General features: G+C 46.4%; 1 protein-coding gene across 1 annotated transcript in view; it reads right to left on the bottom strand.

Moving 5' to 3' along the window:
- LOC138961925 (dynein axonemal heavy chain 1-like) overlaps window positions 1-18,349 on the bottom strand; it is a 158,284-nt gene that overhangs the window by 15,217 nt on the left and 124,718 nt on the right. Inside the window, exons 61-72 of the mRNA XM_070333604.1 lie at window positions 18,036-18,185; window positions 17,662-17,822; window positions 16,084-16,309; window positions 15,209-15,404; window positions 13,636-13,787; window positions 11,669-11,865; window positions 10,103-10,247; window positions 9,004-9,162; window positions 7,788-7,919; window positions 7,123-7,296; window positions 5,380-5,559; window positions 3,099-3,275 (exon numbers count right to left, since the gene is read on the bottom strand). Coding sequence (XP_070189705.1) covers window positions 3,099-3,275; window positions 5,380-5,559; window positions 7,123-7,296; window positions 7,788-7,919; window positions 9,004-9,162; window positions 10,103-10,247; window positions 11,669-11,865; window positions 13,636-13,787; window positions 15,209-15,404; window positions 16,084-16,309; window positions 17,662-17,822; window positions 18,036-18,185 — 2,049 coding nt within the window. The remainder of the gene's footprint in view (window positions 1-3,098; window positions 3,276-5,379; window positions 5,560-7,122; window positions 7,297-7,787; window positions 7,920-9,003; window positions 9,163-10,102; window positions 10,248-11,668; window positions 11,866-13,635; window positions 13,788-15,208; window positions 15,405-16,083; window positions 16,310-17,661; window positions 17,823-18,035; window positions 18,186-18,349) is intronic.

The raw sequence follows: 18,349 nt of genomic DNA, 5'->3' as shown, positions 1-18,349 counted from the left end.
AGTACAGTAAGGAAGATCTGTCAACACAGAGAATACAGTCTCTCTAGTACAGTGAGGAAGGTCTGTCAACACAGAGAATACAGTCTCTATAGTACAGTGAGGAAGGTCTGTCAACACAGAGAATACAGTCTGTATAGTACAGTGAGGAAGGTCTGTCAACACAGAGAATACAGTCTGTATAGTACAGTGAGGAAGGTCTGTCAACACAGAGAATACAGTCTGTATAGTACAGTGAGGAAAGTAGGTCAACACAGAGAATACAGTCTGTATAGTACAGTGAGGAAGGTCTGTCAACACAGAGAATACAGTCTGTATAGTACAGTGAGGAAGGTCTGTCAACACAGAGAATACAGTCTGTATAGTACACCGAGGAAGGTCTGTCAACACAGAGAATACAGTCTGTATAGTACAGTGAGGAAGGACTGTCAACACAGAGAATACAGTCTGTATAGTACAGTGAGGAAGGTCTGTCAACACAGAGAATACAGTCTCTATAGTACAGTGAGGAAGGTCTGTCAACAGGGTGTTGAATGGGGAAAGAAGGTACTAGCAAGCATGCTGTATGTGTGTGTGTGTGATCAATATGAAAGATGTACTAGCAAGCATGCTGTGTGTGTGTGATCAATATGAAAGATGTACTAGCAAGCATGCTGTGTGTGTGTGTGTGATCAATATGAAAGATGTACTAGCAAGCATGCTGTATGTGTGTGTGATCAATATGAAAGTTGTACTAGCAAGCATGCTGTGTGTGTGTGTGTGTGTGTGTGATCAATATGAAAGATGTACTAGCAAGCATGCTGTGTGTGTGTGTGTGATCAATATGAAAGATGTACTAGCAAGCATGCTGTGTGTGTGTGTGTGATCAATATGAAAGATGTACTTGCAAGCATGCTGTGTGTGTGTGTGTGTGTGTGTGTGTGTGTGTGTGTGTGATCAATATGAAAGATGTACTAGCAAGCATGCTGTGTGTGTGTGTGTGTGATCAATATGAAAGATGTACTAGCAAGCATGCTGTATGTGTGTGCGATCAACATGAAAGATGTACTAGCAAGCATGCTGTGTGTGTGTGTGATCAATATGAAAGATGTACTAGCAAGCATGCTGTGTGTGTGTGTGTGTGTGTGTGATCAATATGAAAGATGTACTAGCAAGCATGCTGTGTGTGTGTGTGTGTATGTGTGTGTGTGTGATCAATATGAAAGATGTACTAGCAAGCATGCTGTGTGTGTGTGTGTGTGTGTGTGTGTGTGTGTGTGATCAATATGAAAGATGTACTAGCAAGCATGCTGTGTGTGTGTGTGTGTGTGTGTGTGTGTGTGTGTGTGTGTGTGTGTGTGATCAATATGAAAGATGTACTAGCAAGCATGCTGTATGTGTGTGTGATCCATGTGAAAGATGTACTAGCAAGCATGCTGTGTGTGTGTGTGATCAATATGAAAGATGTACTAGCAAGCATGCTGTGTGTGTGATCCATGTGAAAGATGTACTAGCAAGCATGCTGTGTGTGTGTGTGTGTGTGATCAATATGAAAGATGTACTAGCAAGCATGCTGTGTGTGTGTGTGTGATCAATATGAAAGATGTACTAGCAAGCATGCTGTGTGTGTGTGATCCATGTGAAAGATGTACTAGCAAGCATGCTGTGTGTGTGTGATCCATGTGAAAGATGTACTAGCAAGCATGCTGTGTGTGTGTGTGTGTGTGTGATCAATATGAAAGATGTACTAGCAAGCATGCTGTGTGTGTGATCCATGTGAAAGATGTACTAGCAAGCATGCTGTGTGTGTGTGTGTGTGATCAATATGAAAGATGTACTAGCAAGCATGCTGTGTGTGTGTGATCCATGTGAAAGATGTACTAGCAAGCATGCTGTGTGTGTGTGTGTGTGTGTGTGTGATCAATATGAAAGATGTACTAGCAAGCATGCTGTGTGTGTGTGTGTGTGTGATCAATATGAAAGATGTACTAGCAAGCATGCTGTGTGTGTGTGTGTGATCAATATGAAAGATGTACAAGCAAGCATGCTGTGTGTGTGTGATCAATATGAAAGTTGTACTAGCAAGCATGCTGTGTGTGTGTGTGTGTGTGTGTGATCAATATGAAAGATGTACTAGCAAGCATGCTGTGTGTGTGTGTGTATGTGTGTGTGTGATCAATATGAAAGATGTACTAGCAAGCATGCTGTGTGTGTGTGTGTGTGTGTGTGTGTGTGTGATCAATATGACAGATGTACTAGCAAGCATGCTGTATGTGTGTGTGTGTGTGTGTGTGTGTGTGTGTGTGTGATCAATATGAAAGATGTACTAGCAAGCATGCTGTATGTGTGTGTGATCCATGTGAAAGATGTACTAGCAAGCATGCTGTGTGTGTGTGTGATCAATATGAAAGATGTACTAGCAAGCATGCTGTGTGTGTGATCCATGTGAAAGATGTACTAGCAAGCATGCTGTGTGTGTGTGTGTGTGTGATCAATATGAAAGATGTACTAGCAAGCATGCTGTGTGTGTGTGTGATCAATTGATATGAAAGATGTACTAGCAAGCATGCTGTGTGTGTGTGATCCATGTGAAAGATGTACTAGCAAGCATGCTGTGTGTGTGTGATCCATGTGAAAGATGTACTAGCAAGCATGCTGTGTGTGTGTGTGTGTGATCAATATGAAAGATGTACTAGCAAGCATGCTGTGTGTGTGATCCATGTGAAAGATGTACTAGCAAGCATGCTGTGTGTGTGTGTGTGATCAATATGAAAGATGTACTAGCAAGCATGCTGTGTGTGTGTGATCCATGTGAAAGATGTACTAGCAAGCATGCTGTGTGTGTGTGTGTGTGTGTGTGTGATCAATATGAAAGATGTACTAGCAAGCATGCTGTGTATGTGTGTGTGTGATCAATATGAAAGATGTACTAGCAAGCATGCTGTGTGTGTGTGTGTGATCAATATGAAAGATGTACTAGCAAGCATGCTGTGTGTGTGTGATCAATATGAAAGATGTACTAGCAAGCATGCTGTATGTGTGTGTGATCCATGTGAAAGATGTCAGGGTGTTGACCGCACGCACCCAACACGGCCAGGCTGGCATCATAACGCTGCACTGACCTCCACGTTGGAGTTTGGGTCGATCTGGTGGTAGGTGCCGCTGGCGTCGTACTTGTGGGTGGGGCGCACGACTTGGGGCATGTAGAAGTCGTTGAGGACGCTCATGAGACAGCGTCGGTCCCAGTCGTCTGTCACGCGCCCCCCGTAGTTGATGTGACCCGCCGTGTAGCGCAACACCTGTACACAGTCCACAAGGCTTTTGTGTCTTGCATTTGGGTACAGTTGAACCCCCCCTTAAAGACCTACACATTGCTGACAAAATCAGGTCTTAAAAGGGAGGAAGTCTTAAATTACGGGGTCTTAAAATGGGGTTTCACTGTATGCTCATTTTCCTTGGTGAATAAAGTTATTAAACTCACGGGATAGCGTGAACCTCAGTCACTGTTATTACTCTGCACATGTCTTGTTTTTTGGGCACTCTGATATGCTCATTTTTCGTGGCGAATACACTCAACATCATTAGAAGGGATAGTGTGAAACTCAGTAACTGTAAACACACTGCACCCGTCGTGGTCTGTGGGCACCCTGGCACTCTGGTATGCTCATTGTTCATGGCGAATAGCCTACACTCTAATAACGTGTACCTCAGTAACTGTAAACACACTGCACCCGTCGTGGTCTGTGGGCACCCTGGCACTCTGGTATGCTCATTGTTCGTGGCGAATACACTCAACATCATTAGAAGGGATAGTGTGAAACTCAGTAACTGTAAACACACTGCACCCGTCGTGGTCTGTGGGCACCCTGGCACTCTGGTATGCTCATTGTTCATGGCGAATACACTCAATGTCACTACAGTGAAGGTGAGCACGGACAACTCCTGTTTGCTAATGGTGCTGGTTATTCTGTGTTGACTGCTCGCAGTGTCAGCATGACCTGAGTCACTCACTTCGAAGGGCACAGTACGACCTGTGTCACTGACCTTAAAGGGGACAGTATGACCCGTGTCACTGATCTTGAAGAGGACAGTATGACCTATGACACTGACCTTGATGGTGACAGTACGACCTGTGTCACTGACCTTGAAGGAGAGTTGACACTAAAGAAAGATGTGAGCAGTGAGAGAGATCTGACTTACACCTGTACAGTAAATAGAACGACAGAGTAAAGCAAGAGGTGAGCAGTGGGAGAGGTCTGACTTACACCTGTACAGTAAATTGAAGGGTACAGTACAACTTGTGTCACTGACCTTGAAAGGGGCAGTATGATCTGTGTCACCGACCTTGAAGGGGACAGTAGGATATGTGTCACTGACCTTGAAGGGGACAGTAGGATATGTGTCACTGACCTTGAAGGGTACAGTGCGACCTGTGTCACTGACCTTGACGGGGACAGTACTACCTGTGTCACTGACCTCCAAGGGGACAGTATGACCTGTGTCACTGATCTTGGAGAGGACAGTATGACCTGTGTCACTGACCTTAAAGGGGACAGTATGACCTGTGTCACTGACCTTGATGGTGACAGCACGACCTGTGCCACTGACCTTGAAGGGTACAGTATGACCTGTCACTGACCTTGAAAGGGACAGTATGACCTGTGTCACTAACCTCAAAGGGGACAGGGTGCTGGTTATTCTGTGTTGACTGCTCGCAGTGTCAGCATGACCTAAGTCACTCACCTCGAAGGGCACAGTACGACCTGTGTCACTGACTTTAAAGGGGACAGTATGACCCGTGTCACTGATCTTGAAGAGGACAGTATGACCCATGTCACTGACCTTGATGGTGACAGTACGTCCTGTGTCACTGACATTAAAGAATGCAGTATGACCTGTGTCACAGACCTTAAAGGGTACAGTACGACCTGTGTCACTGACCTTAAAGGGGACAGTATGACCTGTGTCACTGACTTTGATGGTGACCGTACGACCTGTGTCACTGACCTTGAAGGGGACGGTACGACCCGTGTCACTGACCTTGAAGGGGACAGTAGGATCTGTATCACTGACCTTGAAGGGTACAGTGCGACCTGTGTCACTGACCTTGACCGGGACAGTAATACCTATGTCACTGACCTTAAAAGGGACAGTATGACCTGTGTCACTGACCTTGAAGAGGATAGTATGACCTGTGTCACTAATCTTGAAGGGGACAGTATGACCCGTGTCACTGACCTTGAAGGGGACAGTTCGACCCGTGTCACTGACCTTGAAGGGGACAGTACGACCCGTGTCACTGACCTTGAAGGGGACAGTACGACCCGTGTCACTGACCTTGTTGGGGATAGTACGACCCGTGTCATTGACCTTGAAGGGGACAGTACGACCTGTGTCACTGACCTTGAAGGGCACCTCTTCGTACTCCAGGAGGAACATGCGGAGCTGGCTGACGCAGATCATGCGGTCTCCCTCGGTGAACTCGTAGGGGATGTTGAAGCCCAGTGCACCGAACTTGCGCCGCTCCAGCAGCACGCCGTGAAACAGACACAGCGACAGCAGCAGGTGCTTGAAGTTGTCAGCCTGTCACACACACACACACACACACACACACACACACACACACACACACACACACACACACACACACACACACACACACACACCTGTTAGCGACTCAGAATCTGCTTTAATCAGACTGACGTACGCGCCCAGCTTACTGCAGTGTTTTAAATGTCTAGCATATATATCTGCTTTATAGTCGTGACAGGGAGACTACTGCGCCACCCTTCACAGCAGGCTCTGAGGAGTTGTCTATCGGGCTATTTATAGCTAGAACAGCTAGACACCTGTACATTGTAGAATTTTGTTTGTTTGTTCGTTCATGGGCTGAAACTCCCACGGCTTTTACGTGTATGACCGTTTTTACCCCGCCATTTAGGCAGCCATACGTCGCTTTCGGAGGAAGCATGCTGGGTATTTTCGTGTTTCTATAACCCACCGAACTCTGACATGGATTACAGGATCTTTTTCGTGCGCACTTGGTCTTGTGCTTGCGTGTACACACGGGGGTGTTCGGACACCGAGGAGAGTCTGCACACAAAGTTGACTCTGAGAAATAAATCTCTCGCCGAACGTGTGGACGAACTCACGCTGACAGCGGCCAACTGGATACAAATCCAGCGCGCTACCGACTGAGCTACATCCCCGCCCACATTGTAGAGTTTTGTTTGTGATGGGGTCTGGCTGCTACTGTCTCCTTGATGTTCTTGGTTGCCTTTGAGTACCCAAACCTGTTTTTAGAGGGCTAAGAAATTAGCTCTAAAATCTCAATCCTGTTTAATTGGACTTCGCCTCTGAAGGTGATTGTAGTGTTCCGGCACTCGTTTACAAAGAGAATACTATAAGGATTGCTGTGTCGTACCAGATTAACACTCGTTGCTTTATTATATATTGAAAAGCTCGCTTTCGCTCGCAGTTCAATATTTAAAAAAGCAACTCTTGGAAATCTGGTACGACACATCAAGCCATGTAGTATTCTGTTTATCTTACATACTGTACTTACATGCCTTCAGCTCCAAACATCCCTGAGTCCCCGCGTACACATTGTAGACGCTTCTAATGGAACCTCGATCTCTTGAAATGCCTCGTGCAATCTTTGACGTCAAAGCAAAGTAAAGTCACTCTTGAAAGTATCCCGTGACGTGTTTGTTCTAAAAATTCTTTCAGGTGAAATATCAAGCGCAAAAGTGTTTCCACAATGACGTTTGTCTCGGTTACTTTGGCTTCATTCGCAGTGGAAACACAGGTCCCTGTTAGACTAGTTTTACATGAACTCATTCACATTAACTGTGGTGAGCGATATTGTTATGTCATGAGTGGTTAGCCTTTAAAATCTTCATTTAAGTGCCTAAACTGTAAGCCTTTAAAATCATCAGGTAAGTGCTAACACTGTAAGTCTTTAAAATCGTCAAATGACGTAAGAGCTAGCACTGCTAGCCTCTAGAATCGTGACGTAAGAGCTAGCAAAGCAGTGACGTCACCTTGGCTTTGAGCGAGGTGAGGTAGTCGTCAGTGACGGTGCTGTAAGTAAACCCTAAGCATTCAAAATGGAGACATAAGAGCTAGTAGCAAAGCAGTGAGAACCTTTTCCTTGAGCGAGGTGAGGTAGTCGTCAGTGACAGTGCTGTAGGATCGAAGCAGGTTGGCCTTGATGCCTTTGGGCGGCTCCACCGTCATCTTGGAGCCGTTCTGCAGGATGTAGACCGGGAACTGGTCGCTCGGCATGCTTGTCAGCCACAGCCTGAAGTCCTTGTGGATCTAAACACACAGCCAGGCGGGAACTCACTGCACATCTGAATTATGGCCATGTATCTGAATCCCTACAATAACGCTTTAGAAAGGTACTACATTCATGTTTTTCGTTCAGAAAAAGCTTTACGACCTTGCGCAAAGAAATGAGGCAAACCCTCGTGTGGCCTTCCTTACAAAAAGGAGAGTTGACACACTAAAGAAAGATGTGAGCAGTGAGAGAGATCTGACTTACACCTGTACAGTAAATAGAACGACAGAGTAAAGCAAGAGGTGAGCAGTGAGAGAGGTCTGACTTATACCCGTACAGTTAATAGAACGACAGAGTAAAGAGGTAAGAAGTGAGCAGTGGGAGAGGTCTGACTTACACCTGTACAGTAAATAGAAGGACAGAGGAAAGAAGCAAGAGGTGAGCAGTGGGAGAGGTCTGACTTACACCTGTACAGTAAATAGAAGGACAGAGGAAAGAAGCAAGAGGTGAGCAGTGAGAGAGGTCTGACCTTCATGCCTTCCAGCTGTTCCACGAGTAGCTCCAGCATGGGCATCCAGCTGGGCGCCAGGTGACAGTTCTGGAAGAACACCCACCTCCCCTGCTCCACCGCGATCCGCATCAGTTCTTCGGCCAGCGGTCCCTGTCAACAGTGACAACTTGACGTCACACCATGACGTCACCCTATGACGTCACAACATCCACCTCCCCTGCTCCACCGCGATCCGCATCAGTTCTTCGGCCAGCGGTCATTGTCAACAGTGACAACTTGACGTCACACCATGACGTCACCCTATGACATCACAACACCCACCTCCCCTACTCCACCACGATCCGCATCAGTTCTTCGGCCAGCGGTCCCTGTCAACAGTGACAACTTGACGTCACACCATGACGTCACAACACCCACCTCCCCTCCTCCACCGCGCCCCGCATCAGTTCTTCAGCCAGCGGTCCCTGACAACAGTGAGATATGATGACGTCACACAATGACGTCATACCATGACGTCACAATATGACGTCACAACACCGTGGCCCACCTCCCCTCCTCCGCCCCGCATCAGTTCTTCAGCCAGCGGACCCTGTCAACAGTTAGACATGATGACGCCACACACACTTTTCAGGAAGAACAGCACCTTGACCTGCTTCGGGTCACATGAAATCATGTCGGTGCAAAACAATTCCCGACATTTATTGATAATGCGCATTTATTGTGCACTTATACAGTCTTACTACTGTGACGACACGAGAGAAGAAAACATACTTACGCCTGGAATGCACCGGAGAAATATCCCACCTCTACCGTACACACAGACAACAGGTGTGGAGACCTACCTGTCCCTGGCCCAGAGAGATGGCGCTCAGTTTCTTGAGGAACTTCATCTCCTCGGCCAGCTTTACCGTACACACAGACAACAGGTGTGGAGACCTACCTGTCCCTGGCCCAGAGAGATGGCGCTCAGTTTCTTGAGGAACTTCATCTCCTCGGCCAGCTTTGCCGTACACACAGACAACAGGTGTGGAGACCTACCTGTCCCTGGCCCAGAGAGATGGCGCTCAGTTTCTTGAGGAACTTCATCTCCTCGGCCAGCTTTACCGTACACACAGACAACAGGTGTAGACACCTACCTGTCCCTGGCCCAGAGAGATGGCGCACAGTTTCTTGAGGAACTTCATCTAGTGGTCCATCTTTACCGTACACACAGACAACAGGTGTGGAGACCTACCTGTCCCTGGCCCAGAGAGATGGCGCTTAGTTTCTTGAGGAACTTCATCTCCTCGGCCAGCTTGTAGAGCGCGGCGGCGGGGTCCGTGCCGGTGGACAGGATGAAGATGAGGGGGGTGACGGGAGACGACTCGGCAAACACGTCCGACAGCTGGACAGTCTGCACACATAGTCACACAGGATACATTTAATCAGTTTGAAGCTACAAGTCTAGCAAAGTGAAAAGTGCACACAAAAAAACCCGTGGTAATTCTAATGTGTGCGCGTTCGTTACAAACTGAGTGTAAGTGCTCAAAAAAGGGTCAAGAAAATCATAATTTTCTAGTTTTGACCAAAACTTGACCCGACATTGTACGAGGGCCAACCACATTTGCCTCATACTCGGAGCTCAACAAATCGCTGACTGTTGTGAAGTTTCAAAGTTCTATCTAGACCCAAAAGAAGGGTCATGTGTGCAGGTCATCACATCTTGAAAGTGTGTGAAACTTCAATAACAGCCCAGAAAACTCCATCGTTAAGTTTGTTCACAGACGGACGGCCAGTCGTCTGTCCGCCCACCAATACATCCGAACACAACTTGTTACAATGACTCAGTGATCAATCAATCAATATGAGGCTTATATCGCGCGTATTCCGTGGGTACAGTTCTAAGCACAGGGATTTATGTTTTTATTTTTAATTTTTATTTTATGCAATTTATATCGCGCACATATTCAAGGCGCAGGGATTTATTTATGCCGTTTGAGATGGAATTTGTTTTACACAATACATCACGCATTCACATCGGCCAGCAGATCGCAGCCATTTCGGCGCATATCCTACTTTTCACGGCCTATTATTCCAAGTCACACGGGTATTTTGGTGGGACATTTTTATCTATGCCTATACAATTTTGCCAGGAAAGACCCTTTTGTCAATCGTGGGATCTTTAACGTGCACACCCCAATGTAGTGTACACGAAGGGACCTCGGTTTTTCGTCTCATCCGAAAGACTAGGGTAAGTAAAGAAGTGAGTGTCGATGAACTTCTGGTACAGCTGGTACGAATATAGCTGATTACAATGACTAACTGGTGAGTGATGCAGTGTGTGTCCTACAGACCTGTGGCTCGATGAACTTCTGGCCCAGCTTGTCGGCCACGTAGTCCTGCATGGCGTTGGTCACCTTGTCCAGTCTCAGGGCCTTGACCACCATCATCTTCTGAAAGCTGTCAAACTCCTCGTTCCACTTCCCTGGTAGGGCCGCTCTGCACAGTGTACAATACACAGTGTATATATCACCACCAGCATCTTCTGAAAGCTGTCAAACTGCTCGTTCCACCTCCCTGGTAGGGCCTCTCTGCACTGTGTACAATACACAGTGTATATCACCTCCAGCATCATCTGAAAGCTGTCAAACTGCTCGTCCCACCTCCCTGCCCTGGTAGGGCCCCCCTGCACAGTGTACAATACATCACCACCAGCATCTCCTGAAACCTGTCAAACGTCTCGTCCCACCTCCCTGGTAGAGCCTCTCTGCAGAGTGTACAATAGACGTGTATATCACCACCATCATCTTCTGAAAGCTGTCAAACTGCTCGTCCCACCACCTTGGTAGGGCCTCTCTGCACAGCGTGCTCTGCACGTGTATATCCCATGACCTCCGTTCGTTGTCTCTGTAATTCTGCAAGCAAACACTTTTACCTATTTATCAAGTAAACTGAGATATAAGGTCTGCACAGCCACAGTAACAAGGAAAACAAAACAATGAATGAAAACTCTAATTAGTTGATTGATCGACAAAGCCTCCAGTGACGTCATACTATTCATTGACCCTGTCTCGACGAGATATCACGCCATACCATGGATGAACGGAGGTGTAACATACATATCACCACCCTGCACAGAGCACTTGGCCTCCACGTGTGAATGAGGTATTCTTTTTTTTTCTTTTTTCAGATAACAGTTCAGTTAATGGTAATAATAATAATAATGCAGAATATTTATATAACGCATGTATCCAGGGATTAACCCTGCTCAAAGCGCTGTACAATCATTGGATAAAATACAACAACAACATAACATTATTTACAGTTCAGTCACACACATATCAAGACATATTGCTATTTCATATGTTACGTGGATTTCCATTGGTCAATTGGGCAAAACTGAGCTCATTGTAAAAGTGATATCGACGACATTTCCGTCGATATCAGTTTTGATATCGACGACCTCTTTATTGCTTCCCCACTTCAAAAACAAAAACACCTAAATTTAAAAACAAACAAATATATATGAAAATGTAATGATCCCAGAGTTTAGTTGAGCAAGTGACTAAAGACTTTTTGAAAGAAAAGACATTTTGAAATACTGAAAAGTACAAGAAAAGAGTGAACAAAAAGAAATAATAATCAGAGGGAGGGATATGGAACAGCCAAAACTGAGACAAATACTTTTGTAATTTCTTTACAGTAAATACAAAGTGTCCAGAGAATTAGCAATACATCTAACATTGACTGACTGTGTGATGATATCTTCTGCTATTGGTCTGTTTCGACAGTGATATCAAAATCTCGACCTCCAGTCTCGACTTTGATATCACTGTCTCAACAGATCATAGCAGAAGATATCATCACACAGTCCGTCAATATTGGGTAATATTGTGGTGTCATCACAGCAGCGAGTGTACCTGTGAGGCTCGGCTTTGTCAAAGATGGCCTTGAAGGCGCGGAGGTGGTTGCCGAAGTCGTCGACGAAGGGTCCGAAGTGGCTCAGGCCGGCTAACGACAGGATCTCCTTCCACGACCGGTCCGAGATCCAGTCCGGGGCCGGGTTGTCCGTCTCGCGGTGCGTGATGCCGCCTGCCACAAAGTGCCGGTACTCATCCTGCAACCACAGACAAGCTACGTGGGGGGAGAGTGTTCGTCATTTCACCGAAGAGTGAAGGTGGATACGCTACGTGGGGCGCGAGTGTTCGTCATTTCACCGAAGAGTGAAGCTGGATACGCTACATGTGACGAGAGTGTTCGTCATTTCACCGAAGAGTGAGGGTGTATACGCTACATGTGACGAGAGTGTTTGTCATTTCACCGAAGAGTGAAGGTGAATACGCTACATGTGGCGAGAGTGTTTGTCATTTCACCGAAGAGTGAAGGTGGATACGCTACGTGGGGCGAGAGTGTTCGTCATTTCACCGAAGAGTGAAGCTGGATACGCTACATGTGACGAGAGTGTTCGTCATTTCACCGAAGAGTGAAGGTGTATACGCTACTTGTGACGAGAGTGTTTGTCATTTCACCGAAGAGTGAAGGTGGATACGCTACGTGGGGCGAGAGTGTTCGTCATTTCACCGAAGAGTGAAGGTGGATACGCTATGTGTGGCGAGAGTGTGCGTCATTTCACCGAAGAGTGAAGGTTGATACGCTACGTGTGGCGAGAGTGTTTATCATTTCACCGAAGAGTGAAGGTGGATACGCTACGTGTGACGAGAGTGTTCGTCATTTCACCGAAGAGTGAAGGTGGATACGCTACGTGGGGCGAGAGTGTTCGTCATTTCACCGAAGAGTGAAGGTGGATACGCTATGTGTGGCGAGAGTGTGCGTCATTTCACCGAAGAGTGAAGGTTGATACGCTACGTGTGGCGAGAGTGTTTATCATTTCACCGAAGAGTGAAGGTGGATACGCTACATGCGGCGAGAGTGTTTGTCATTTCACCGAAGAGTGAAGGTGGATACGCTACATGTGGCGGGAGTGTTCGTCATTTCACCGAAGAGTGAAGATGGATACGCTATGTGTGGCGAGAGTGTTTGTCATTTCACCGAAGAGTGAAGATGGATACGCTATGTGTGGCGAGAGTGTTCGTCATTTCACCGAAGAGTGAAGGTGGATACGCTACATGTGGCGAGTGTTCGTCATTTCACCGAAGAGTGAAGGTGGATACGCTACGTGTGGCGAGAGTGTTCGTCATTTCACCGAAGAGTGTCGATGGATACGCAATGTGTGGCGAGAGTGTTTGTCATTTCACCGAAGAGTGAAGGTGGATACGCTACGTGGGGCGAGAGTGTTCGTCATTTCACCGAAGAGTGAAGCTGGATACGCCACATGTGACGAGAGTGTTTGTCATTTCACCGAAGAGTGAAGGTGGATACGCTACGTGTGGCGAGAGTGTTCGTCATTTCACCGAAGAGTGAAGGTGGATACGCTACGTGTGGCGAGAGTGTTTGTCATTTCACCGAAGAGTGAAGGTTGATACGCTACGTGTGGCGAGAGTGTTTGTCACTTCACCGAAGAGTGAAGGTGAATACAAGGTGGCGAAAGTGTCTTATTTGTTATATAAATGTGCAATGTTCTTGTGTGTATGGAGAAGTATGTACAAATGGTAAACACATGTCATACTAAATCCCACAGCAAAGATCTGTCAGTCTCTCTGTCTCTCTCTTTTAAAAGCACATACACACGCACAGTCACAGAAACCTACTAACATAAATAGAATGAACTCAATTGATCAATTCAGTGTGCGTGTGTGTGTGTGTGTGTGTGTGTGTGTGTGCGTGTGTGTGTGTGTGTGTGTGTGTGTGTGTGCAGGCTGACCATGTCAATGTGGCTGTGGCTGTGGTGCTGGTGTGTGTGTGTGTGTGTGTGTGTGTGAACGCTGACCATGTCAATGTGGCTGTGGTGCTGGCCCACTCTGGCACACAGCAGAAAGGCGAAGAGCAGCTTGTGTTTCTCGAACAGCGAGCGACACACGTTGCAGTACAGAGTGAAGGTGAACGTGGTGTTGATGTTCTCGATACGCCCTTCCATTGTGTCTGAAACAAGTCGTCTCACATATCTTTTCTATTTTCCTAACTTCTCTCATATCTGTCACGGATTCGTGACACAAGAATAGGTAAATCCCTAGCAGCGCATATGCTAAGGGTTGACTTTAAAAGGGAAAAAAAACTTGTTTCGCGCGCTTTTGCAGAACGCGGGGTTTTGCTTTTCTCATCTTATCGCAACTTATATCATCTTATCGTAACTTATTTAATCTTATCTCATTCTATCGCAATTTATCTCATCTAATCTCATCCTATCGCAACTTATCTCATCTTATCGTAACATCTCATCTTAACTTATCTCATCTTATTGTAACTTATCTCATCTTATCATAACTTATCTCATCCTATCGCAACTTATCTCATCTTATCGTAACTTATCTCATCCTATCGCAACTTATCTCATCGTAAATTATCTCCTATTATCTCATCTTATCGCAATTTATCTCATACTATTGCAACTTATCTCATCCTATCGTAACGTATCTCATCTTACGTATTGTTACTTATCTCATTCTATTGCAACTTATCTCATCTTATTGCAACTTATCTCATCCTATCGTAACGTATCTCATCTTATCGCAACTTATCTCATCCTATCGTCACGTATCTCATCTTATCGCAACTTATTTAATCTTATCGTGACTTATCTCATCCTATCGTATACGTATCTCATCTTATAGCACCTTATCTCATCTTATCTCATCCTATCGTAACGTACGTATCTCATCCTATCGCAACTCATCTCATCTTGTCGCAATTTATCTCATCTTATTGTAAGGTATCTCAGCGTACGTATCGTTACTTATCTCATCTTATCGTAACGTATCTCTTCGTACGTATCGTTACTTATCTAATCTTATCTCATCCTATCGTAACGTATCTCAACGTATGTATCGTTACTTATCTCATCCTATCGCAACTTATCTCATCCTATCACAACTCATGGTAAGTTATAGTTTGAACTGACCGGCCTTGGGATAGTGTTCCATGCTGTTGACGACGATGTTGACGAACCAGTCGAGAGAGTACTGGTACATCTTATCGTAACTTATCTGATCTTATTGTAACTTATCTGATCTTATCGTTACTTATCTGATCGTATCATCTATCCGATCTTATTGTAATTTATCCCACCGTTACTAATGTTACAGACTGACCGGCCTTGGGGCAGTGTTCCTTGCTATTGACGAACCAGTCAAACGAGTACTGGTACATCTTATCGTAACTTATCTGATCTTATCGTAACTTATCTCACCTTATCGTAAAATTATCCCACCGTAACTAATGTTACATTCTTACCGGCCTTGGGATAGTGTTCCATGCTGTTGACGAAGATGTTGACGATCCAGTCGAGCGAGCACTGGTACATCTTATCGTGACTTATCTTAGCGTTACTAACGTTACATGCTTACCGGCCTTGGGACAGTGCTCCATGCTGTTGACGAAGATATTGACGAACCAGTCGAGCGAGTACTGGTACATGGGGTCGATGTTGCACATGTCGGACACGCAGAAGAAGAGCACCATGGCGTTGACCGCCACAGGGATGTACTGGCTGCGAGTCAGGTCGATGTCCTTCTCGGTCGCCTCCGCTGCCGACACCTTGGCCTGGGGGACGGCAAAGATATATATATATTTATATCTCTCACGTTATATGATTTTTATCAGAACCTTTAAGAATACCCTTTTATATCCAAGAATCTCTTATTACCACTTTTAATTAGATGAACGAGAGTGTGCGGGGGTGGGAGGGGGGTGAACCACTGTACATAAAGGAAAAGTTTGTGTGCGCGCCTGTGTGTTTTTTTAATCTAAGACAAATGTCGCCAATGTTTTTTCAGAGTGACGTTAAATAAACGATTTTATCATCAACGTTATATGGAGAAATAGGTTTTTCACATATTTTTTGTACATCCAGCGATTTTTTTTTACTCGTTTATTGCCTAACAACAAAGGAATGAACTCATTTAAACTATCATTTTTTCACAGTGGCTAAGTGTTTGAAAGGTGTACGGTTGACAAGCAAGTAGATGGTCACCGTAAAAGAGTAGACTGAGCTCAGCGTGGCACGTCTTCTGGTGGCTGCACACTGAGACGGACATGGAGGGCAGTCGTCACTGCTGTGTCAACAAGACGACCATCCCTGGCAAAGACGTGAAATGAACTATCTAAAGCTGCCTCAACATTCACACTGTGCGCCAGTCCCCGAGGGAGGGAGGGATAGAGAGTGGGAGGGAGGAAGGGAGGGAGGGAGGTAGGTAGGCTTGGAGTGTGGGTTGTCCCTCACCTTGATCTCCGTGGAGGTGAGCTTGGAGGCCTCCAGCGTGTGGATGAGGTCGATGTCGTCCACGGGGCTGCCCTCCGAGGTGCTCAGTTTGTAGAGGATCTTGTCCTCGATGCTCTTCAGCTCCGCCTTCATGGTGGCGTTGTTGACGATCAGCTGGTTCTTCAGATCCTCCAGGTCCGGCCGCTCCTGGGCCACCGCTATGCCCAGCAGCTGGTCCTGTAAGCCGCTGTGAAACATAGAGTGATGTGACATAGAGAGTGATCCTGGGCCACCGCTATGCCAAGCAGCTGGTCCTGTAGGCCGCTGACACATAGAGTGATGTGACATAGAGAGTGATCCTGGGCCACCGCTATGCCCAGCAGCTGGTCATGTAGGCCGCTGTGACACAGAGAGTGATGTGACACAGATAGTGATCCTGGGCCACCGCTATGCCCAGCAGCTGGTCCTGTAGGTCGCAGTGACACAGATAAAACAGATCTACAGTTATAACACAGAGTGATGTGACATAGAGAGTGATCCTGGGCCACCGCTAAGCCGAGCAGCTGGTCCTGTAGGTCGCTGTGACACAGATAAAACAGATCTACAGTTATAACACAGAGTGATGTGACATAGAGAGTGATCCTGGGCCACCGCTAAGCCGAGCAGCTGGTCCTGTAGGTCGCTGTGACACAGATAAAACAGATAATTATATAAAACAGAGAGTGATGTGACACAGAGACTGATATAACAATGTTCATCCTGGGCCACGGCGATGCCTAGCAACGGAGTGGGCCTCTGTAACACAGAGACTGGTGTAACGGACACTCCTGAAACACAGATCTGATGTTACGGATACACTGCTGTAATACAGACTGATGTTACGGATACACTGCTGTAACACACACGCCTGAAACACAGACTAATGTTACAGATACACTGCAGTAATACAGAGACGGCTGTAACACAGACTGATGTTACAGATACACTGCTGTAACACAGAGACGGCTGTAACACAGACTGATGTTACAGATACACTGATGTAACACATAGACGGCTGTAACACAGACTGATGTTACAGATAATAATAATAATAATAACGATTACTTAGATAGCGCGTAAACCTCGTGGTAACGAGCCCAGAGCGCTTTACACTTACACAATCATAATACAAACAAGGAAAGAGAACTAAATCCGAATAAATTCAAACATGGTCACACACACCCACACACGCACGCACACACACACGCACACACACACACACACGCGGCTGTAACACATAGACGGCTGTAACACAGACTGATGTTACAGATACACTGCTATAACACATAGACGGCTGCAACACAGACTGATGTTACAGATACACTGCCGTAACACATAGACGGCTGTAACACAGACTGATGTTACAGATACATTGCTGTAACACACAGAGGGCTGTAACACAGACTGATGTTACTGATACACTGCTGTAACACACAGAGGGTTACACAGACTGATGTTAGCAAAAGACTGCTGCAACACAGACACGGTCGTAACAGGCAGAGTGTTGTGAAAGATAGCCCAGTGTGCTTTGTAGGGGAAGGGGAGGAGGGGGTCGCTGACCTTTGTGATAGGGTGAAGTTGACGAGCGTGACCTTGGTGGAGACTTCTGGCGTGTAGTGCGGGTTGGGCAGCTTAGTGGTGATGAACATCTTGAAGTCCTTGTGGTAGGGGATCACAGAGTCCCCGAGCTTGATCACCGTTGTGCCTTGCTGTTTGAACGTCTGCACACACACACACCAAAAACACAGGTTGAAGCGTGGAGTGTACATCAAATCTGTGATGCAAAGTCCAAGGCAGCTGACAACAGCAAGACCTAACACTGAGTGCACTGCCACTACCTGCCGCGACACCACTGGCTGGCTACACAGGCACCTGATGTCAATATGACCTGGGAAAGCACAACTAAAGCAGCACAACACAATAATCAGTATTACCTGACGCAGCAGCACGGGCTCGAGGGCGGGGTCGAGCTCCGTGGCGACGTTCTCCAGCAGGCAGGGCTTGCCGAACCTCACGGCGTTCTCCATCGTCCTCAGGAACTCCCGATCAGACATCTTCACCACCTCGATGCTGTTCCCCTTCTCCTGCACATACATGCACGTGGCGTTAGTGACGTTACGTGTTCTTACCTTGACCTCGACTCACTTTTTGGCTTGAACCGTAGGGTCAGGGAACTCAGCCATCCTCCTAACATTCATCCACACCACCCTAACCCACAGGATGTTGCACATGACCTTGGTGGCTTATC

The sequence above is a fragment of the Littorina saxatilis genome, linkage group LG3 (genome assembly GCF_037325665.1).
Source record: "Littorina saxatilis isolate snail1 linkage group LG3, US_GU_Lsax_2.0, whole genome shotgun sequence".
NCBI lineage: Eukaryota > Metazoa > Mollusca > Gastropoda > Littorinimorpha > Littorinidae > Littorina > Littorina saxatilis.
The sequence above is the reverse complement of the archived record's forward strand: the minus strand, read 5'-3'. Positions and strand labels throughout refer to the sequence as shown.